At 32.3% G+C, this 21,492-nt stretch overlaps 1 protein-coding gene and 1 long non-coding RNA gene across 2 annotated transcripts in view; one reads left to right on the top strand and one right to left on the bottom strand.

Annotated features, from left to right (window-relative positions):
* Positions 1-10,357: 10,357 nt before the first annotated feature.
* Positions 10,358-11,238, bottom strand: LOC129940562 (uncharacterized). Its single transcript, XR_008780715.1, has 3 exons — positions 11,100-11,238; positions 10,904-11,037; positions 10,358-10,700 (listed from the first exon to the last, which is right to left on the bottom strand). It is a non-coding gene; the product is annotated as an uncharacterized LOC129940562 (long non-coding RNA).
* A 4,496-nt stretch (positions 11,239-15,734) lies between these two features.
* LOC129942133 (uncharacterized) overlaps positions 15,735-21,492 on the top strand; it is a 40,532-nt gene continuing 34,774 nt past the window's right edge. The window contains exon 1 of the mRNA XM_056050940.1: positions 15,735-15,992. Within this exon, the coding sequence (XP_055906915.1) occupies positions 15,735-15,992 (258 nt within the window). The remainder of the gene's footprint in view (positions 15,993-21,492) is intronic.

The raw sequence follows: 21,492 nt of genomic DNA, 5'->3' as shown, positions 1-21,492 counted from the left end.
TTTGTTCATTTTCTTTAACTACTTGATAATATTAAAAAGCTTGAACCCATAATTCTTAAGAAGAAGGAGAAGTCCCATAATAAACCTATCAACACTTTTCATGTGAAGAATATTCTATATGTTTGGTTTGTGGTTGTTGAGAAATGCTTTTAGGCAGAAGAACGCTGTGGTTCATCCTCTCCCGAAAAAAGGGAAAGGACAACTCCAACCCCTCAAATCTTCGGTCGATAATTCTTCTTCCAAACATCGAAAAAATCGTTAATAGGGCTCTGACTAAGTGGGCTGCGGACAACAAAATAATTCCGGATAAACAGTTCGGGTTCAAGGCGGGTCATGACACAATTCATGCTGCGTCTAAACTCGTTTCTGATATCCAATGGAATAAATCAAAACAACAATGCACAGGTGCTGTTCTGGTTGATTTGGAAAAGGCCTTTGACACTGTATGGTTAGAGAGTCTTTACCTAAAACTGAGCAGGCTTGGAATAAGCAAGCCATTGTTGTATATACTTTATGATATACTTAACAGTAGAAAGTTTGTTGTGAAAAGTGGCAATGTAACTTCTACCACAACATTCTCAATTAAAAATGGTCTTCAACAGGGAGCGGTGAATTCGCCGATTATCTTCAGCATTTACACCAGCGATCTGATAGGTGGTCTTACAAAGGCAATTGCGTACGCCAACGATCTAATTGCGTACAGAACGGCCCGAAAGGTTGAGGTTATTAGAATTCTCTTGCAGCGTGATTTCGACAAGATTCAGCGATATTGCGACGACTGCAAACTGAAAATAAATGTCCAGAGTTCGGAGAATATTCTGTTCCGGACTCCGTTGACTAGGGCCAAGAGGGATACGTGCAAGAATTGGCACAAGATAGTCACCGATGATCTTCACGGGCAGCCATTGGCGAGCAAAAGTGTAGTGAAGTACCTCGGTATCTGGTTAGATCAGTATTTATATTTCGACAGACATATAAATGCTGCTCTGACCAGGGCCAGAGGAGCCTTCGCTCTGACGAAACGGCTGTTTTTTAGCAGTCGGCTTGACCCCAGAGTGAAGGTAATTTACTACATGGCCCTCATACGGCCAATGATCGTTTATGGTTGTCCTGTGTGGTTCAACGTTGCCCCTTCTCAGATGGAGAAGTTTCGGGTGTTCCTCTTTTTAGACAAATGCGGTCTGATACAGGATAGATTGGCAGTTCCTTCAATATACCACGTCAGACGAAGAACCGTAGACAGGCGACTCCCGTACATTTGGGACGTCATGGCACAGGGCGAAACAGAGCTTCTTTGGTTCAGTAGGGCTGTGTCCGAACGGGACCGAACTGATAGGGTGAAGCAGGAGAACCAGTTTTGGTGGCTTCAATCGGCACTTGATAGTGGGTAGTTGGGATGGGGTTTTAAGACTTGTTTTATAGTTTTTGGATTAAGTTTTAAGTAGAATAGGCATGGTGGCACAAAAAAAAATATGCAAAAAAAATAAATTTAAGAAAAACATTAAATAAAAACATGGGATGAAAAAAAAAGAGACAACAAAATATGAAAAACAAAAATGTTAGATAATTAGATTTGCTGCTGTGGTTGTTCTAGTTTTAAGTAGTTTATAGGTTGAACAGGTAGTTTAAGTTAGTTTTAAGTTTTATTTGAGGACCTAATTCCAAGTAGTTTTTAAGTAAAAATAAAAAAAGATCTTGATATTAGTTTTTTTTTCAAAATTTTCTAATAAGTAAAATGGATCTTAGGGCCAAGGCATTAGTAGTTAGTGTTTAGTTTAACTTAGAGTGTCCGTATGGGACCATTAAGTTAGTTGTAAGTTATGGATAATTAAGCTAGTCTGATGAATTTTTGTTTAGCTCTAAGATATGTTTAAGAATGAACTAATAAAAATGAATTTAACAAAAAAAAAAGTACTTTGGACTGTCATGCAAGGGATCTTGGGTTCAATCCCTGCCTCTGCCACCTAACTTTTTTCACGGGTACTGCCTCTTACGAGACATATAAACAGTGGGTCCCCTCCATCTCTGCATAACTCGCACACAGGAATGGTTCTTCATGGACTGTTGCGCCACCTAATTTATCTATTTATTTTATTATTGTTAAATTTATGATTCAGATGATCTTAATTTTATTCCATTTAATATTACCCTTGAACATGAATCTTTAGTTGTTGATTTTTTGACCTCTTTTGATTTAGTCCAAATGAACAAATATAAAAATACACTTTGTGTATTAGTCAATAAAAGCCTTTTACCTATTTTTCAAATTCAATTTAAAATGTATATTTAACTTTTGAATTCAATGTTATTAACTTTTTTAAAGGGTGATTTTTAAGCTATTATCTTTTTGGCAAAACTGGTTCAAACAGCTGACGCACGTTTCGCGTTTTGTTTCACAGTCAAACATCTTCAGTTTGGTCTATAATTTAACCATGAATCGTCCTACAAACGAACAACGCTTGCAAATTTTTGAATTTTAATATCAAAATGCGTGCTCTGTTAAGAAAGTTCATCGCTTCTTCATACAAACTTTCTCGAAACTCTCCACGTAATGCTAACCTGCACGTACAGATTACTTGAATTTGGTAAAGAATTGTTAATAAATTTCTATATGAGAATTATATTAATGAAACTGAATTTAAACTTAAATCAAATATCAAATATTTCTTGACTTTTATAAAAAAAAAAAAAAAAAAAAAAAAAATCTAACGTAATACCAAAATGTATGTAGTATTGAGGAACACTCTATTAGCATTATAGGAATATAGGACACTTAAGTATTATTTTACCAAAAGTACAAATAAAGTGTGCTTCCGATTGTTGTAAAATAGTATTCATCTTTTTTAATACCTCACTTTATCATGGGTCGTTTCTTCCTAAATGCAAGACGTCCTTCATAGTACCAATTTATAAAAATGTTTCCAAACAAGACGTTCGTAACTATCGACCTTTTAGTAAACTTTGTGTAATGACTAAGTTATTTAAAAAAATATTTGCGGAAAACTAAAATGTTTACTTTAAAAAATAATATTTCCTTGACAACACAGTTTCGTATCTGTTTGATCTACTTCTTCGAACTTGTCAATTTTCGCTAATAATGTAGTGCATGAAATAAAGAAGGGTCATCAAGTGGATGTTATTTAAACAGATTTCGCTGAGGCATTTGATAGGTTACATCACCATATTCTGTTAAAAAAAAAATTTAAAAATGATATTTAGTTGATATTGATTCAAATCTATCAAATCCTTCAATTGTTTCATCAGGAGTTCCCCAGGAAAGCCATTTAGGTCCGATCTTATTCCTCTTTTTCACTAACGACTTAGCTAATGTACTTTAAAACTCAATGTAGTTATGGAAACTGTCTTGAGTTACATAATGTGTAAACGTTGAAGAGTCTTTTGATTAGTTATGTAATATCAGTTCTAGAATACTGCTGCATCATTTGGAACTCTTGCTCTTATTTTACTACAAAGACTGTCCTTTTATATTTGCTCTCATTACTTGTTTCACGAAAACGCTCACGGAGTGAACTATGACTTCAACGAAAAACAGCATCCTCATATTGAACTAACAAAATTGAGAATGCAAAACCTTGCGGATACTTTTGGATTAGGTCCGTCGATAAATCTGGACTTTGTGATTAATTTTCACAACAAAACACCTTAAAGTACGAATTACTAAAGTTCGACAGATTTCGGATTCTACAATTTGATTAAGTTTTAATAGAACTCTTGCTGCTTCTGTCATATTTTGGCATTTAATATATACCTTCCCACTTCAATTACTTAGCATCAGTGTACCTATAACCTATCTATCTATTTGTTTTGCCAAGAATTTGCATCATTATTCATTCATTGATTTGAAATATTTTGAATCTAATTTACATGAAACATCTGCCACAGCCATAACTAACCGCAAACTATTTGTGTTTCCTTAAAACAATACATTTACATATGTATAAGGCCTCAGCAGGGGAAGGGCATAATATTCAAATATTTTTGATGCATCAAATTAGTTCTAATACAGTCCCTTCCCATGAAAAACAAACATACGTGGGAGTTGCATTGTTATGAAATACCTACAGTGTTGTTGCAAATAAAAAGTTAATAGAGAATATTTTTAGAAAAAAGTTTCCCGGCTCATAAGTTCAACATCTATTTACAATAACTACCTACATAGTCTATTCTATATGAACATTCCAGCGTGAATAGCATTAAGTGTTAAATTCTTCTTGTAATGCAATTAGAGAAGTGTTTTTAAATATCATACACTGCCTACTCTTTGTACATATTTCTCGACAGAATAAAGTTAGGTATTCTAGGTGCTATTTGAAATTTGAGCTAAAAATTTTAGATTGTTTTGTTATTTTCACACGATTTCCTTATAACATAAATATAAACGTTTTGTCTTCGTAACTTGTTTTTTGAAGTGAATTATAAAGACAAGTAGAAATTGGTCAGTTTTAAAATCAAATCGAATGCTATTGTAACGTTTTTTCTCCTAATTTGTTTAAAAGCCACCTTCAATTATTCGGGTTTTCTATCTTAACACCCTTGCTGCATATTTACATAAAACTTTCCAGCCTAATTCACTACTCAGAACACAAAACACTTCTTTTGTATCAATCAGCGTGTCTTAATCGAAAATCTCCTAGAATGGGACATTTTTCAATGAGGTGGTAGACATCTTAACTCACCTTGAGATTGTAATTAGCTAAAGCAGTGCGAAGATCTACAAAGATAGCATATTGATTCTTGCTCTTTCTCTTAAAGATTTTTGGAATATTGATCAATGTGAATATTTGATTTGAAGTTGACGGTTTCTCTTAAAACCCACTTGAAACACATTGACTATTCCTTTATTGTTGCCCCACTTCGTCAACGGCACAGAATTACCTTGCTGAATTGTTGAACAATTAAATATTTCTGTAGTTCTCTGGATTATTTGGAGTCATATTCCCCGCAAGAATCACCTTCAGATCCGTCGGAGAGCCGATGTAAAATGCAGGCTCCAACTCCTATGTTTGATGCGTCGGTCGGCTGACACGACGATAGGTAACTGTGGGTTATATTGCATTGAACCCAGATCCGATGAAAGAATTTATTTAAATTCTCTGAAGGGGTTTTGAAAACTTGGGGTCTAATTTCATTTGGTGTCTTTTTTAAGAAGCGCATTGGGTGGAGCACTGACCCTTTTTGTTTTTGAAATGAAACGGCCGTAGAAATTTACTGCTTTCAGGAACGAACGAAGCTGTGAGATGTTTTGAGGTGCTGGTGTTGTCATGATTAGCTACGCCTTTACTGAATCAGGTTGTAAACCATCGCCTGTTAACATGTCACCCAGATAACGTACTGTGCCTTGAAAGAAAGAACCAATACTGTCGAAAACGGGTGAAAACTTTTATAAGTCTCAGCAAATGTTCCTCTTCATTATTAGCTGATACCAGAATGTCGTCAAGGTATGGAGACACACCGTCGATTCACTTAAGGACTAGATCCATTAACTATTGGAAGGGTCCAGGTTCCGGTTTGATACTACGAGGAAGACGATTCACCCAGAACAAACCTCGATGAGTGTTGATGGTAAACCAATCCTTATATATTGATGCGGTTGAAGAGCGTAGTTAAGACCTGTTGAATGATGCGCACAGATTCTTGCACTGGGACATGCCTTTCTCCCCGCTACGATGATGGGCGCTCCCCAGTCTGAGAAATCGACAGGTGTTAGAAATCCTATTGGTTGGTTATTATTACCGATGGCTGGTAATTATGCATAGGGAACAGGACGTTTCGCGCGGAATACTGGAACAACATTCTCTTTCAGGTAAACATTATAAACATCTGCGAATTGGTTTTGAAAGGATCGAATTCGACCGTCTACAGATTTCGCTTTGACTTCACAACATACTTCATAGAGATGCAGTTTCCACATTCCAATCTTGTCCATCCAGACCATTCCGAACAATGAAAGTTGTTGAAATTCGGTAACAAAACCTTTTGGGTTTAATGTGATCGTTTTGAAAGTAAAAGTTAATGTCAGTTTGCCTTTCATTCATATTTGGTCACCATCTTTGACAGATTGATTGCTTTGCTCCAATTCCGGTCGTCCGATTTGTTTCCAGAGGGTGCTTGATATCAGTGTGAGGTCTTATGCGGTATCGAGTCGAAGTTTTACACTGTGGCCATTAATGAGAACGTTGACGAACTTTCTTGCTGTGCTGGCAAAGTGATGTACGGAAATTTGTTGGCTCTTGTTCTGAAAGCTTTTTCGATTTCGTTTCTTCTTGATTCTGCTTTTGGTGTTGATAGAAGAGTCGAGCGACGTTTGATGAAGGATTTATATGTTTTATATTTGTATTCTGCAATGAAATGCATCGGCCCGCAGGCTCAGCAGGGCGTTGTTGGATTCTTGACGCGACCATTGATTCTGTTGTGATGTCTTGCTATCCTGATTTGTTGATCCGACGGGGGCGGCGGCCGCCGTGTGTAATGTAGACGGTTCTAGTATGTGAGCATGATTCCATGAGTTTAACGTCGTTTTTCAGTTTATTGAATCGCTGACTCTGGACCAATAATTTCTCTAGTGTTATTTTGTCTGAATCTTAATTTTTTAGATATGTGAGAAGACGAGAACGAACGTCAGAATCTAGTGTTGATTGTTAACCCATAACGAACACGAGACTGGTTAATGAACCAAATTTCTTCTGCATTACTTTTGATTGTTTGAAAGCAGTTGAATCGTGTGCTGAACAGAGATTCTACTTTACCAAAAATGGTAGTGAGCTTTGCAATGGACGCAAAGCAAAGTTCAAATCTTCAGTCGTTTTTGACAGAATCAAATTTTCCTAGCGAATATATTCCGCGCTGCCAAATTTCCTGATTAGCAATCTTGTTTTTGCAGCATCGGCCTTGTCAAACAACGCTTTGTATTCCAGAATTTTCTTGTTGAGTACTTTCAAGACATACTCTGAAGAAGAAAAGGGAGTTGAAAAAAAAATATTTTAGTTTATTTTTCACATAATGTTTAAGCTTAATCAATGAAAGATACGCCATTAACCTTACCAGCAGTTTTTCTTGATACTTGATGCTAAGAATTCGTATTTTTCATGAGATCAAAATATGAATTACATTTCCATGCAGAGCATATTTTTATACCCCACTGTGTTGTAACCATTTGAGTGAAAGATTAATAATCTCAATATTGTTACCACTGTATACATAATGTATGTAACGTATATTTAACATCGATTTGTGTAAATGGCATTAACAAGAGAATCATGAATCATATTATAAACATATTAGCAAACGATTGCCTTCAGCTTTTGTTATTTGTTGTTTCATATTTTTTAAAGCAAAATATTATAGGCCTATCGAAAATATTGTGTTTGCCTCTAAGATGAAAATGGAATTGAATTGTGCCGACGCCCACTTAATCGGAGTCCTATTCCATCAAAAATCGCTCTGTTCAGATATTTCATCGTAATTGTATTTGGAAAACGGTATAGACCTTACTCGTAGTATGGCGATACTCCACGATACTTCTGATAGCAAAATAAGGACATACTCGAGCCCCATCGACCCCATCATCATCATCATTTGCAAAACAAAGCAATATCGGGAGCCTTTTTATTTTTGTTCTTGTTTGGTGATTGTTTCCCTTTAAGCGAAATGAAAATATCCTATTTGTCCTTCGACGAGGACGCCGATGAAATTGACGATGATGATGACGAGGACGAGTACAACATGACTCTTCCAAAAGTAAAAAAATATATAAACTGTCTCTCGATATGAAAACGAAAACAAAACCGGGGAGAAATAAATTCGATATGCCAATGATAAACTGCCTTCAATAAATAGATAAGGGGATGTATTCTTCCTTTTTTCTATTGTTGTTGTTGCCAAACACTGAGTGGGTTAGACATGGTCTTTTTGTGCGTGTGTCTATTTTAAAGGCTGCCCTTTGACAATGACGTAAATCAAGTCAAGATGCACGCGGGATTGCGGGACCATGCGTTGGATTGAGCGGGAGATATGGAAATCCCTTTAAGTACCAACTGGGCCTTAGCATATTATTTTTTTATGAAGACTGAGTGCTTTGGAAGTAAACAAATCAGTTTGAAAAGATCTGTGGGAATCCATACAATAGGAAATCCGGTCACCGGTTTAATAGTCTTAATCGAGTTCGATAAGTGGGGTCTCTACTCTGGAGGCTTTTTCCGAAAGTAATAAAATTGTATATATTGTCTTTTTTATTGTTTTCGATCTTGAAGTTTAATGGGGATTAAAGTAAAAAAAAAATATTTTTAAAAATAAGCAATTTTATGGGAACCCATAACATTGATACAAGGCGCCGCAAGGGTTTTCACCAGAAAGAATTATTTACGAAGCAAACATTTGGAGAATCCTAGAGATTCATGCGTTATTAAGGATCCTAGAAACAAGTCAAAAGGGAGATAAGCGTATGAGAAATTACCTTTACACTAATGTGCCTTTAGTTTTTGAGGAATATTTAAACTAACATCGAATTTTATTGATTCTTAAAGGGCTTTAATTGATTCTTGGCTTTAATTTTAAAGAACATTCAGAGGATTGTGGAAGCATTGATTCTCGAAATTTATTCTCTCAAGTTCTTTATAGTTTAGGACAGTGGTTTTCAACCTTTTACATGAAACGGACCCTTTAACACGAAGAAATTTTGATATTTCAAACTTTTTTGCTTGTATATCTTGAATAAAAGTCTTCAAGAGCGGGATGAATGTCATCAGTGCTAACGACAAAATTTTTCTTTTAGTCAAAACTTAATTAATTAATTTTTTCCGACACAATCTTTTGTTGAAGAAGTCGGATGAGGGATAAATATCAAGGAACTTATACCTGCACTGAGAGAACGAATCGATTGCGGCAAACGAAAAAATTGCCCAATCGACTTTTTCGTTTGCTGGGGAATTTTTCATTTTAGTTTGCAGCAAATTCTTAAATTCTTTTGCAGTAAACATTTCATCTTTTATCGCAAACAAATCGAATGTTTGTATCAAATAAATAATTAGGTTTTGCGAACAAGTTTTTACTTTGTTGCAAATGAATCAAACGTTTGGAGTGATCGTTTGGCTCGTTTATGACAAAAGAAGTTTCAAGTTGTGGCAGACGGATTACTCGTTTGAAGCAAACGATTTATTCATTTATGACTAACGAAATGTCAAGTTGTGGCTCACGACCAAGAGTTTGTTGTGAACGAATTGCACATTTGCTGTTAAGACATTGTGCGTTTGATGCTACCAATTTTCGCGGTTGAGGCAAACGAATCAAGGAGTAGGTTCACAGGAATATTCTGTATACTTACTTACTTGTTGCAAACGTATCTTACGATTGTGGCAAAGAACAGGACCTTTTGAGTGGAACATAGAATTATTTTTATGCAAACCAATAATGCGTTTAAATCAAATAAATCATTCGTTTCCGTTTGAATTGTTTGCGTTTGTCCTACATTCCTCTGGCAAATCTGCTCTTTTTGCTAAACAAACTAAACTTTCACAGAAAACGAATTGCGTTGGTGTGCCAAATGAATTATATATTAGTTATTTATCTAATAAACGATCGACTCAGTTGCTATTGCCCTCGATACATTTTTATTTCAGGTAATTACTGTTGATTGATTTTAGTTTTGACAATATATTTGATTCTCTTACATATGTACATACATATACCTTTTACGTATATTTTATCTTGCATAGCTAAAATTTGTTCAACATTAAATTACTAAATTAATTATGTATTTTGGGCTCTAACAAGTGCATAAGTGTTTATCAATTCAATAATTCGTTCTTAGATTTTTTTTCGCAACACAGTTCGTTATTCAGAACTTTAGTTTATTTTATGACACTAAAATAGAGGTTATACAGATTCAACTACAAGTATTCCGAAATCATTAATTTCAAGTTACAAAAAGTCCAATTAAATACAAACACATTTTCTATTCCACATATCTATTGATTCAAATATATAAACAAAAGTTTATTTTGTAACTCCTTTTTTATTAAAACAATCAAATTTTACTTCACATACTTGTATAGATTTGAAGTTAACAATTTAAATTTCATTTATATAAAGCTATATGTATTAAAGAATTATCAATTAAACTTTCAAAATATTTTCCGATGATTTGAAACTGAATTTAAAATATTCATATGATTTTAACTGAAAAGTTCGGGCATGATCGTAGAAATTTAAAAAAAAGTTCGTTTTCATTTAATAATAAATTTGAAATTTTGAAATGATGTTTAAGTATATTTATTCTTTTTTTAAGATAAGGTACTTCAAAATAATACTAATGTCATAATGACAAACTCCTTCTAATAAGTCATGCATACGATATCTTAATATAATATTTACTTTTTTAAACGTCTCCAAATCGGCTTTCTGCTGGACGATACTTGGTCAAATTTGGTTTTGACATTAAAGATGTAAATTTGAATGAAAGTCCACACAGACGTGCTTTCAGCAGGATATTTTATATGTAATGCCTGATACATATAGGAACATTGTTGGACAGCATCAAGAGGATTCTCAAAGGCATATTTTTTATCCGTTAGCGTTACATACGCCTTCAAACAATTAAATTCTCCCACAAATATAATTCGTGGTTGCAGTCCGACATTGCTATTTAATAACTGTCTTTCGAAGTCATCAGCTTTTCCCCAAATCTACAAATTTAAAATAAAACATTGCTTTTATATTGTATCCGATACTTGTAAGGCTATATTATGAATTGAATGCTCAAATCTACTATTAAAATGTTTGTTAGAGTTAATAGGCTTTATTTATTGCAAACTGTAACAATAATTTTAGCAGCAAAATATTTGCAATTAATTTTTTTTAAGAAATGTCCATTCATTTAAGTACTCACTTCGAAATATAGAATACATTTTTCTTGAATTTCAAGTTTTGACGAATTAAAACTTTGTTTTCCTTGCCTGGCCTTTATTTTTGTTGAGGGAAATAAGTACGGTAGTACTAGAAGCCCAATAGCGTTTCTATTTTCTAAAAAGGAAGTAATGTTATAAACAGAACAAATGAATATAGACAATAGTATTTGGTTGTACCTTCGGAACAGTTTAGGCTTGCAGCAATCCACTTTTTAACGGTAGGATCCTTCAAATGGCTTCCATTTTCTAAAACCTTCTTACAGATTCGCCAATCTTTATTTAAGGCAATGTCCGGGTGCAAAATTTGTCAGTCTTCTAAAAACTGTAAATAGAAATTCAATTCAATAACAAATAAAACGAACTATGCTTTCAATTTTAAATGCACTCACTAACTTTAAAATATTACTGTTGTTGAGTATAAATATTGAAAATTTAGCCAGGTAATCAGCAGTTTCAACTTTATTGTCCTCCAAAATTTTTCATCTTACTGCAAAACTTCTTTTCCAATTTTCAAGAACTTCATCGAATGGTTCGTTATACTCTTGGATAAATTTTAAAGCTTCGCAGTTGTCGTCGGAAACATTAACTAAATAGAATAAGCACATATTTAAAAATATACACTAATGTGTAAATGTGAAAGTGTAAGAACTTCAAATCATGCGATTTGATTGAGCAAAAGCGTTATGTAAAATTCAAAGCGTAGGAATTCGACATGGAAACTTCGAATTATTTTTTTTTACTACAGACATATATAAAACATAAATGTCGTCTATTTTCAATGCACCTAGGTTAGAGCTTAGTGAAATACGACAGGTTTTTGCCTTTGTTTTATTCTAAAATATTTTTAAAATTTCGGACTAGACGGAATTTCTTATTATGCAGGTATCTAAAACATTTATGCTATTTTCCAATTTCTGAACGAAAGAATTAACTGGTCCTAAAAGTTATAGAAAAGTACATATACAACCTGAGTTTAAATTAGATTTTAGAGATTAAGCATTCGAAAAAGGACCTACAAAAGTTAAAAAATCATAATACTGACAAAAAAAAAACAAAAGCCTAGATGGCTCTGTTGTGAAGTCTACTAACACATAGAAAGTTCGGATTGTCGTCAAAATGTACGGAGAAAAATCGATTCTTAAACTAAATTTTACCTGGTATTTCATCAACGTTATGGTCCAGCACTCCTAAGGTCCAGTTTGGAGAAGATTTAAACTGCATTATGTAATCAACGACGTCTTCGTCAGAGGTATAAGCGAAAGATTTTGCATCGTAAATTTTTTTATTTCCTACGATGTTGAATTGATCTATGACTAAAGATATTAGAAAATAGCCTTTAATGCTTAATATTATGCTTGTTTTTAGTAATTAATACTCACCATATTTGACTAATTCAGAGAACGTTATTGAATTTGATGATCCTTTTATTCGCACTACCGAGAATAATCTTTAGTACACGGCGGTAATAAAAAGAAGCATACCTTCTTAAATTTCTTAATAATATTTCACTGAAATAAATTTTATTTAATTGATAAAATGAAAATTGAAATAATAATATTTCACTGAAAACAAAAAATCACTCTTTCATTACCACTGCCAGACATGAAATGAAACTTATTTGCTTCAGCGCAGACGGACACGACTCAACATAAAGGTTTTACCGTTTTAAAAGTATTCCAAACTGATAGGCAGACTTCAACAAGTGTTGCCGTGTGGAAATTCAATGCGCATCTTAATCAATATTTTCACATATAAGCTTAATAATAAAATTTGAATTGGAAACTTTTTTAAAAATACATTTGAATACATTTTAACTTTTCTCAAAGTATTAATTGAATACAAAACAAAGTGCATACTTACATAAACGAAATCCAATTATTACCTTCACATATAATTTTGCTTTTGTCTATACAAATTTTAAAATTTGTATTAAATCAGTGTTTTTGCTTATAAATTTCAATTGCATTTTAACTAATTGGCCAAACAATCTTATAAATACACTCTTCTGAAATAATTTTTTTTATAAACCATTTGATAGCACATTTGGCATCATGTACATATATCAGACTTAAATGGATACTACATTATTCTTTGCCACATTTAATAATTACTTGTGTTCACGCACGTACCTACATAGTTTATCGTAAAAGACAATTGAAATTTCATTTCTGTTCTAAAAAGTATAAAATAAATATAATTTTGTTCTTCACAATATTTTTGAACAGAGGTAACACTAATATTACATTCGTTTGACGATGCATGCGCAACCATAGAAGCAACGCAAGGCATACAATTAAACGCGGTCTTTTTTGGCATAACACCCCGTCCACACAATATATGTATAGTTTTTCAGACGATAAAAAATGAGTAGGTAGTTGATACTCTTTTTTTAAAATTATAAGTTAATGTAGAACATTTTAATTATGTTTCAAAAATTTTCAAAGTCTGTATGACGATATTAATATGTGACATGCAATTTGACATAGTTTTTTTGAGTCTGTTTGTTATTTTATCGCATAAGAACTTATTTTATTAAAATTAACAAATAGTATTATTCAAAAAAGATATTTCCGGCGGTTGTTTTCAATTTTGAGGTCTACTCTAACAAAAACCGAGATTCATTTTTATTGTAAGGCAGTGCTTTAAAATTATTTGAAATTGATTTGGAATTTAATTGGTTGTATTGAAATACATTTCTAAAGTCGGAAAGTATTTTTGGTTGACAAGAAAACCACACAGAAAGAACAAATTTCTTGGGCTGACTCGTATGGTTTTCCGACTAAATTTAAGATTTATGAAATAAAAAAACCAAGAATGTAAAACCAATTTTATGCTTTTGGCATAATTGTTTTATACCATTTTGTCATTTTGATTTACCTATATCTGAATTATAAGTCGATGTTTCATCATATATTTATATTTATACACGCAATTAGTGTATGCATTATCATCCTCAAAAGAATTCTATTCAAAAAGTGATTAATTCCATATACGAAATCTATAGAAACCTAGTGCGGACTTACCTCTTTGGCGCGAAAGCAACGCATTGTATGCATGCGCGATATACTTATACTTCTTTTTTTTTGTTATGGTTCAGTGTTACCCTCTGTAACAAGTATTGCAGTTTTACACTGCATATGATCAAAAATTATATACAAAACTATTATTATTTTACAGTTCTTAGTTTATTTAGAACTTTGAACGAATGACGAAAATGAAAATGTTTGATATCTACTTTCTCTAATCTTTTATGTTTATGAAAAAAAAAAAATTAAATAATTCTTTTATCATAAATGAACTTAATACCTTGATCGATAAAAAGAAATTCCAAGAAATTTGTAATAAAAACTGTATCTCTTCTTAGAAGATATACGTTCTATTTTGTAGATTTCCGATTAAAGCAAAAAATTAACTATTACTTGAAGTCTTTTTTTTTAAGTCTTGAACGAAAAAAAAAGGATTAATACAAAGTTATATTTTTTTATATTTATATATACCTAATAAGGATTATAAGGAATTTTTATAATTCACGTCCTATCAACAGGATTAGATTTTGAATGCAGTAACAACCTTGTTTTTCTAGTTATCAATTTGCATTAATCCTTTAACACAAACCCGTTTTTGTTGGACTTGTAAAATAGTTCATTGAACAGTGTTAGTGGACAATGAATACAAACATTCTGATCCTAACTTGTGAAATCAGAGAAATGTATTACCCAATTAAATAATAAAAACCAAGCAAGGTCACTTTTTAACAAAATCTTATATTGCTCAAATTGCTTCTAAGCTATAAGGTAGGTAACACTTAATTCTATTTGGATGCACGAGGAAGAAATGATAAAACAGTGATGATACATCGAAAAAAATAAATAAATTGAACGAAATTCTAATTTTCTTTGTAAGCATAGGTAATGTAATTGATAAATTGTAACTTAAAATATGGTTCTAACAGCAACCTTTTTGATCTGAAACAATGTAATTCAATTTGTTTTTGATACATTTTACAGCAAAATCTCTTCAATAACTCTTATCATGATCAAAATTTAACCCGTTATTTGTACTATTTTTGTCAGTTCGTCGCCCGAGAATTGGTTTGTTCCATACGCCACTTTTGGCGGTTTTGAGTTAGGAATGGATTCTATGGTAATTTTGTATGCTCTTTCTAAATCTGTGATCAGATTTGCGCTACGTCTTTTCAATCCCGAGATATCCAACATCAATTTTGTTCCATATCCACCAAAATCAACATTTTCTAGAATTGTTTTGTGCCATAAACCATTTTTTGGCGTTTGGGACATTTTTTCCATATAATTTTTGTCAAGTTTTTTGTCAGAATTGTTTTGTTCCACGTGCATATTACGGTGACAAGGGTTAGAAAAAATACTAAGAATGTTGAGAATTGGTTTGTCCTACGTGCACTTGTGTTTAAGAAATGCTATGTTTATGGGACAATGATCGCAAACAACATTTTAGTATTGGTTTGTGCCATATCCATTACAATTGTGTAGATATCCCGAGACAATTGTATGAAATCAGTTCGTCGTGTCTTGGCTGCCAAAGTGGAAGGGCGTGCGCTGAAGTTCAATCTAACTGCACCAATAGTAGTTGCTATGCCTGCCATAAAAAGATTTACTTATTGCGTAGTTTGGACAGAAGCTCATAGTGGTCGCTCAGGAAATGACATTGCGAGTGCATTAATACAAAATTTGGAAAGGGCTTATCGAAGTATACCCCACCTCAAAATCCATCATATTATGGAGTGATTCATGTGTTCCGCAGAATAGAAACAAAATCAATTCCACCGCAATTAAAATGTTCCTGAACCGAAGTGGTGTAGAGATAATTGTCCAGAGATATTCCGAGCCGGGACATTCCTTTATTCAGGAGGTGGATTGCATTCATTCGGCAATCGATAAGTATTTGAAAAACCTTGAGATCCATAGTCCACTGCACCTAGTCAAGCTTTTAACAAGTACGACCACAGACAAAGTTGAACTTAAAATTATTCAAATGCTTCCTGAAGATTTTAAGGCGTATTCCATTTTGGCTAACAAAATGGACTTCAGCAAAGTATCTTTTTCCAAAGTAAAAATATTGCTTTATGAAAAAAATTTCGATTTTGAAATAAAATTTAAAAACTCGGCGAAAGAAAAAGAGTACAAAACTGTAAGTTTAAGACAGCCACCAAGGGTGCACTAGGTACCAACACAAAAAAATTTGCTTTGTGCAAAATTAACACAAACCTTTAAAACACCGATCTCAAAAGAAAAGAAAAAAGACCTTAAAGACTTGTTACCGTTTTTACCTGAAATTGATAAGCAATATCTTAAAACATTGCTTAATATTAAGAAACTAAAAAAGTGATAGCAGTAGAACTGCTTTATTTTTTGTTTGTTTTTTGTTTATTTTTAAGGAAAAATATTTATTTTTTATTTTGTTTTGTTAAAGAAAAATATTTATTTTTTATTTTGTTTTTGTTTAATAAAGACTTTATTAAAAACAAATATATAATCGATTTTCTTTTAAAATTTTAGCATCCAACAACATGATTTCTTGCCTTTCACAATATATATTGATGAGAATTGGTTTGTGCCATATTCATTTTTGTGTGTTCCACGTGTATGGAAAAAAAAATCATTTTCAAAATGTATGAGGTGGGATACAAGCTAAAAAAGTAGACTTTTGTGCTGATTAACGTATCTTGTTAACGGTTATGCAAAACAGTTTGAAAATTGATAGATAAAGTCTTAATAAGACTAACTTTAATTTTAAAAAATAAAAATAAAATCCTATCGCACAGTTTCGGAGTATTAAGTACGCGAACCTTTAAAAGCGTTTTTCTCGAAAAAGTGCCAATGGCGTATGGAACAAACCAATTCTCGGGCGACGAGTTGTAATAATCAGTCGGGATAGATTTTTCATCAAAATCAGTTCTTTGTTTTTGTTGAACCAATTTTGCTTGCGCATATAGTATGTGCCTACGACTAATAAAGTGGGATTTGATTGTTTTTAAATATTTATGTAGCATCACTGTTTTTCATACGAAGAAAGAAGCCATCATAAAGGTTTCCCTCCCAAAATAATTTCAATTATTGCATGTATGCATATGCGTTGTTTGTTAGCTTCGTTTCGTTGCTAACTAAAAGTGGCGGTTGAACGGTAAACAGTAACGACGACGTGTGTGTGTGTACCCATCCGACGACGGCGATGATGATTTACTGTTACTTGGGTGAGTTAAGTTAATTTTGTTTTTGAGAAAACTGATGGGCAGAAGCAAAATATAATATGGCTGATTTCTGCTTTTAAGAATACTGAACTTTTATTTTCGTAAGATGGTATGTTATGTTTTGCATTATGGGTACATTAGAGGTGGAGGGTGTTTCTTGAGCCCGTAGGAAACCTTGGTAGGTATGCAGATATTACTTGTAAATTTGAATATGAAAGTAATTTTTTAGTATTTAATTAATATAAACATATATACATATGTACATACATACATGGGTATTTGTATTTATTGTAATCATAGAATAAACAAGAGATAGATATCTACATATGTACATATATTTATTTAAATGCTTTTCCTTTGTTGAACACAACTTTTCTATTTTATCATTTATTATAATTATGTATCTTTTCAAATGAAATTAAGTACCTAGCTACTTATAATAAGAACCTATCATTTTAAACAAGACAATTTCTATTTGAAAAAAAAATTATGAATTTTTACATTGAATTGCAATGTTTATTTTCTAGTATTTTTGCAAAAATTATTTTTACACAATTCCAGTTCAAAATTAAAAATAAATTATTTTTGCAATTTCTTCTCCAGAAACTCAAATGCATAATAATTCATTTGTCTTAACTGCTTAACGTGTTTGTCTCAAACTTGAAATCATTTTTTCTATTTTAATAGTAAAAGAATTACCAGCAATCATTTATTCGTTTGCAAAAAAATATATTCCCTTGCTCTGTCCAAATCTTAATCATAAAGTCTTCATTCATTTGTTGTAATTGATCTGTACATTTACATTAAAAGAGAACATTTTTGCAACAAACAACAATCTGAAAGGTTCTTTGCAAACTATTCATTCGTTTGCTGTTAACAAAAACAGTTGATAGCAAACAACAAGTTGTTTAGATGTGGGAAATGTATACGTTCGCCGCAATGAACTCACCAACAATAAGCTTCAAACGAATGGGTTGTTTTGCAATATGTTTGCTATTATCGAATTATAATTTGGATCAAATGAAATTCAGTTGTGACAAATGAAATTCTTTTGCAGCAAACATTTTAACTTTCCTGCAAACGATTTTCATTCAATTCAAACGATATTCTTTAGCAACAAACGAAAATAAAAAAATTATTTCTCTGAGTGTGATATGAAAATGAAGAATATTTGACCAAGGTGGATCTTTAATCCGTTTTTAAATGCAGCTGTAAATTGGCAATAAAGCTATAAAAAAGTCTGCTGGATCTATTTGCCGATACAGTGCTGCAATTGGAATTTAAGTCTTTCAATTTGGAAACCTTTTAAAAGACCCCGTAGGGGGTAACGACCCACACGTTGAAAAACACTGGTTTAGGAAGGAAATAATAAGCTGTAAGAAATTAGTACAGAATTGAATTGGAAGGAGAGCTTGACATTTGGTATTTTTAAAAGTTTCATTTCCTAATACCATTAAGCGTTTAGCTTTAAATAATTATAAACGTGAGTAAATGAATTTGTTAATAACACATTTGATTTTGTGGGAAAGTTGTAATGTAATTTAAAGTGATTTGGATTGAAACGAACAGACTTGCGCTCTTTCGATTTTATCGAATTAGAAAATTATTAAGATCGTTTAACCAAACTAGTTTGGAATTTCAACAATTCGTTTTCCTCGTCAACTGTCTATGTTTTCTGAGAAATTAAAGCCTCGGATCACCGGATTTTACCACGCTAAATTTTTATTGCTATTCAGTCTCCATTTCTAACATGTAAAACCATCAAAGCATCAACAAAATAGAGACAATTTCAGCCTCGATACAGGGATGTGAGAGAACTTATGAATTAAATACAGCTACGAGTATATTTTGTCCACATCCCGTCTGTCGATTTGTCCAGCTAAAAAGTTTGTAGGTTTTCGTCTTAGGTTAAAAAAGTTATCACTTAAAAATTTTAAAATTAGTTTGGTTTGAAAATATAGTTTTGTTATTTAGATTTTTAGTCGAAAACATATTTTTACCAATTTAAGTAGCATTTCTTAAATTTGTACAAATTGGATGAATGAAATTAATTTGGGAGAATATTTTACGAACAAAAAATGATCGTTAAATTTTAGTTAGTCTTTAACAAAAATTCAACTGACAAATTAAAAAAAAAAAACCTTATATAACCTCCAAAACCAACCAAGATGTTAACTTAAATTATTTATCGAGTACGAAAAGTGAAAAACTGGGTTAACCTCAAATATTTATAATAGTTTATAATTTATTTATGTAGACCGAATTCATATATTTCAATGGAATTTGGGCAAAAAAACATTTTTGATCATCAAATAGTATTGAGACAAAATAAAAGCTTGTGCAGAAAAAAAATATTGAAATCAGTTGACTAGTTCTTAAAAAAAAAAAGGATGGGATGCGACCCACACTGAGAACTTCCGGTCTGTGGATTTGTTTTGTTTAAAAATTTGTTGGTTTTATTGTGTTTTGTTTAAAAAAGGTGACAGTTGAACTATTCTTAATAATTTTTAAATTACCACCAATATTTTGCATTTTATAATGAAATAGTTTTATTTCAAAATTTATTTTTTGGATTTTAAATTAAGATTTTGTTTTTTAACGAAAAAATGGTCTGTTAGACTTTTAAAAAAAGTTACTGAATATCGAAAAAAATATTTTCTGTGAGATAAAATACATTTTAAGGCAATAGTTTTAACTAAGCTATTTGACTTGAAAGTAAATTTTTACCAAGTTTTAGTATTGTGTTTTTTTATTTATGTAAAAAAAACTGTCAATTAGATTTTACTTAAAAGTTTACAATAATATTTTTTATATAAAATAAATAAAGTAAAATAAGTTTAAAGCCAATATCTCAAAGTTTTAAGAAGATATTTGCGCACCATTATTAATATTTTGAGTGGACATCAAACTGGCCTTAGAGTATCTCACATCAATTCACAAAGTTTGCTATGTAAAATTAACGAGTTTCGCTTTACATTTGAAGGTTCTAAGGTTGACGTGGTTTGTGTATCTGAAACTTGGCTTTGGCCAAGGATAACGATAAGTATTCTCTCTCTAATTAAAAAAAGAGATTTATTCTTCAAACGATGGAAATTATTTCGCATTGACAGTTTTTATGTAAATTATTCCAAACTGTGAAACAAAATTATTCGGGAGATACGCAAGGCCAAAGCTCAAACATATTCAACACGTTTCAATGCCGCATTGGGAAGTAAAGAGATTTGGAAGAATCTGAAAAACATAGGAATTGGTAAATTCGATAACAAATCTACAGATTGGATTGACATAAGTGCCCTAAACTGGGTTAATTCATCGGAGAATAATTTATCAAATGCTAGGCCAAATAGACCCCTTTTCGACTTCTCTCCCATTACCCCGGAGGATGTAGTTGAGGCCCTTCTATCGATAAAATCTAACGCTATAGGACTCGATATAATGCACCCAAAGTTTTTAAAAATTGTTCTCCCTACCATGCTACCATTCATCACACTCAATTTGAACTCCATTTTAAGAGCACGTGAATTTCCTTCTCTATGGAAAAAAGCCAAAAAATTCTAAAGGAGATGAGTTTAGACCTATATCTATATTGCGTTTCTTGTCGAAAGTTTTTGAAAGAATACTTCAAAACAAATAAACTAGTTTCTAACACGGTTTGACTTATTGACCTCAAGACAATCCGGCTTTTGAAAGAAAAATAGGTGCTTAACTGCCATGTTAAGTGTTTCTGAGGATATCAGAAAAGCAGTTGATATGGACAACGTTACTTTTCTAATTCTTTTCGATTTCTCTAAGGCCTTCGATATGGTAAATCACAAAATTCTTTGCCTTAAGCTCTCTAATTATTTCAATTTTTCCTCCTCTGCAGTCGATCTATCGTTTTCTTATTTAACAGAACGTGATCAGGCGGTTGAACATAATCAAAAAAAATCGATTTTCTTACCTGTAGCGAATGGTGTTCCACAAGTCTCAATACCAGGCCCTTTGTTCTTTTCAATGTATGTGAACGAGTTGCCTTGTATTGTAAAAAATTGTTCCATTCGCATGTATACCGACGACACTCAGCTGTACCTAAGTTGTCCCTTAGGGATGATTGAACACTACGTTGCATGTATTAATGAAGACTTATGAGGAATCGATCAATGGTCAATAGAAAATTGCTTGCTGCTTAACCTGATAAAACCGAAATGCATCGTCATCGCTAGGAATAAGATTGATGTGTCATGTTTTCCTCAAGTTGCTCTCAAAGAAAGTGCCATCATGTATGTCAACAAAGCTATAAACCTCGGTGTATTGTTCAATAAGACCCTGACTTGAGAGGACCATATCAATAGAACTGTGGGTAAG

This window comes from Eupeodes corollae, chromosome 1, assembly GCF_945859685.1.
Source record: "Eupeodes corollae chromosome 1, idEupCoro1.1, whole genome shotgun sequence".
NCBI lineage: Eukaryota > Metazoa > Arthropoda > Insecta > Diptera > Syrphidae > Eupeodes > Eupeodes corollae.
Note: the sequence above shows the minus strand (reverse complement) of the source record. Positions and strands in the feature narration are given on the sequence as shown.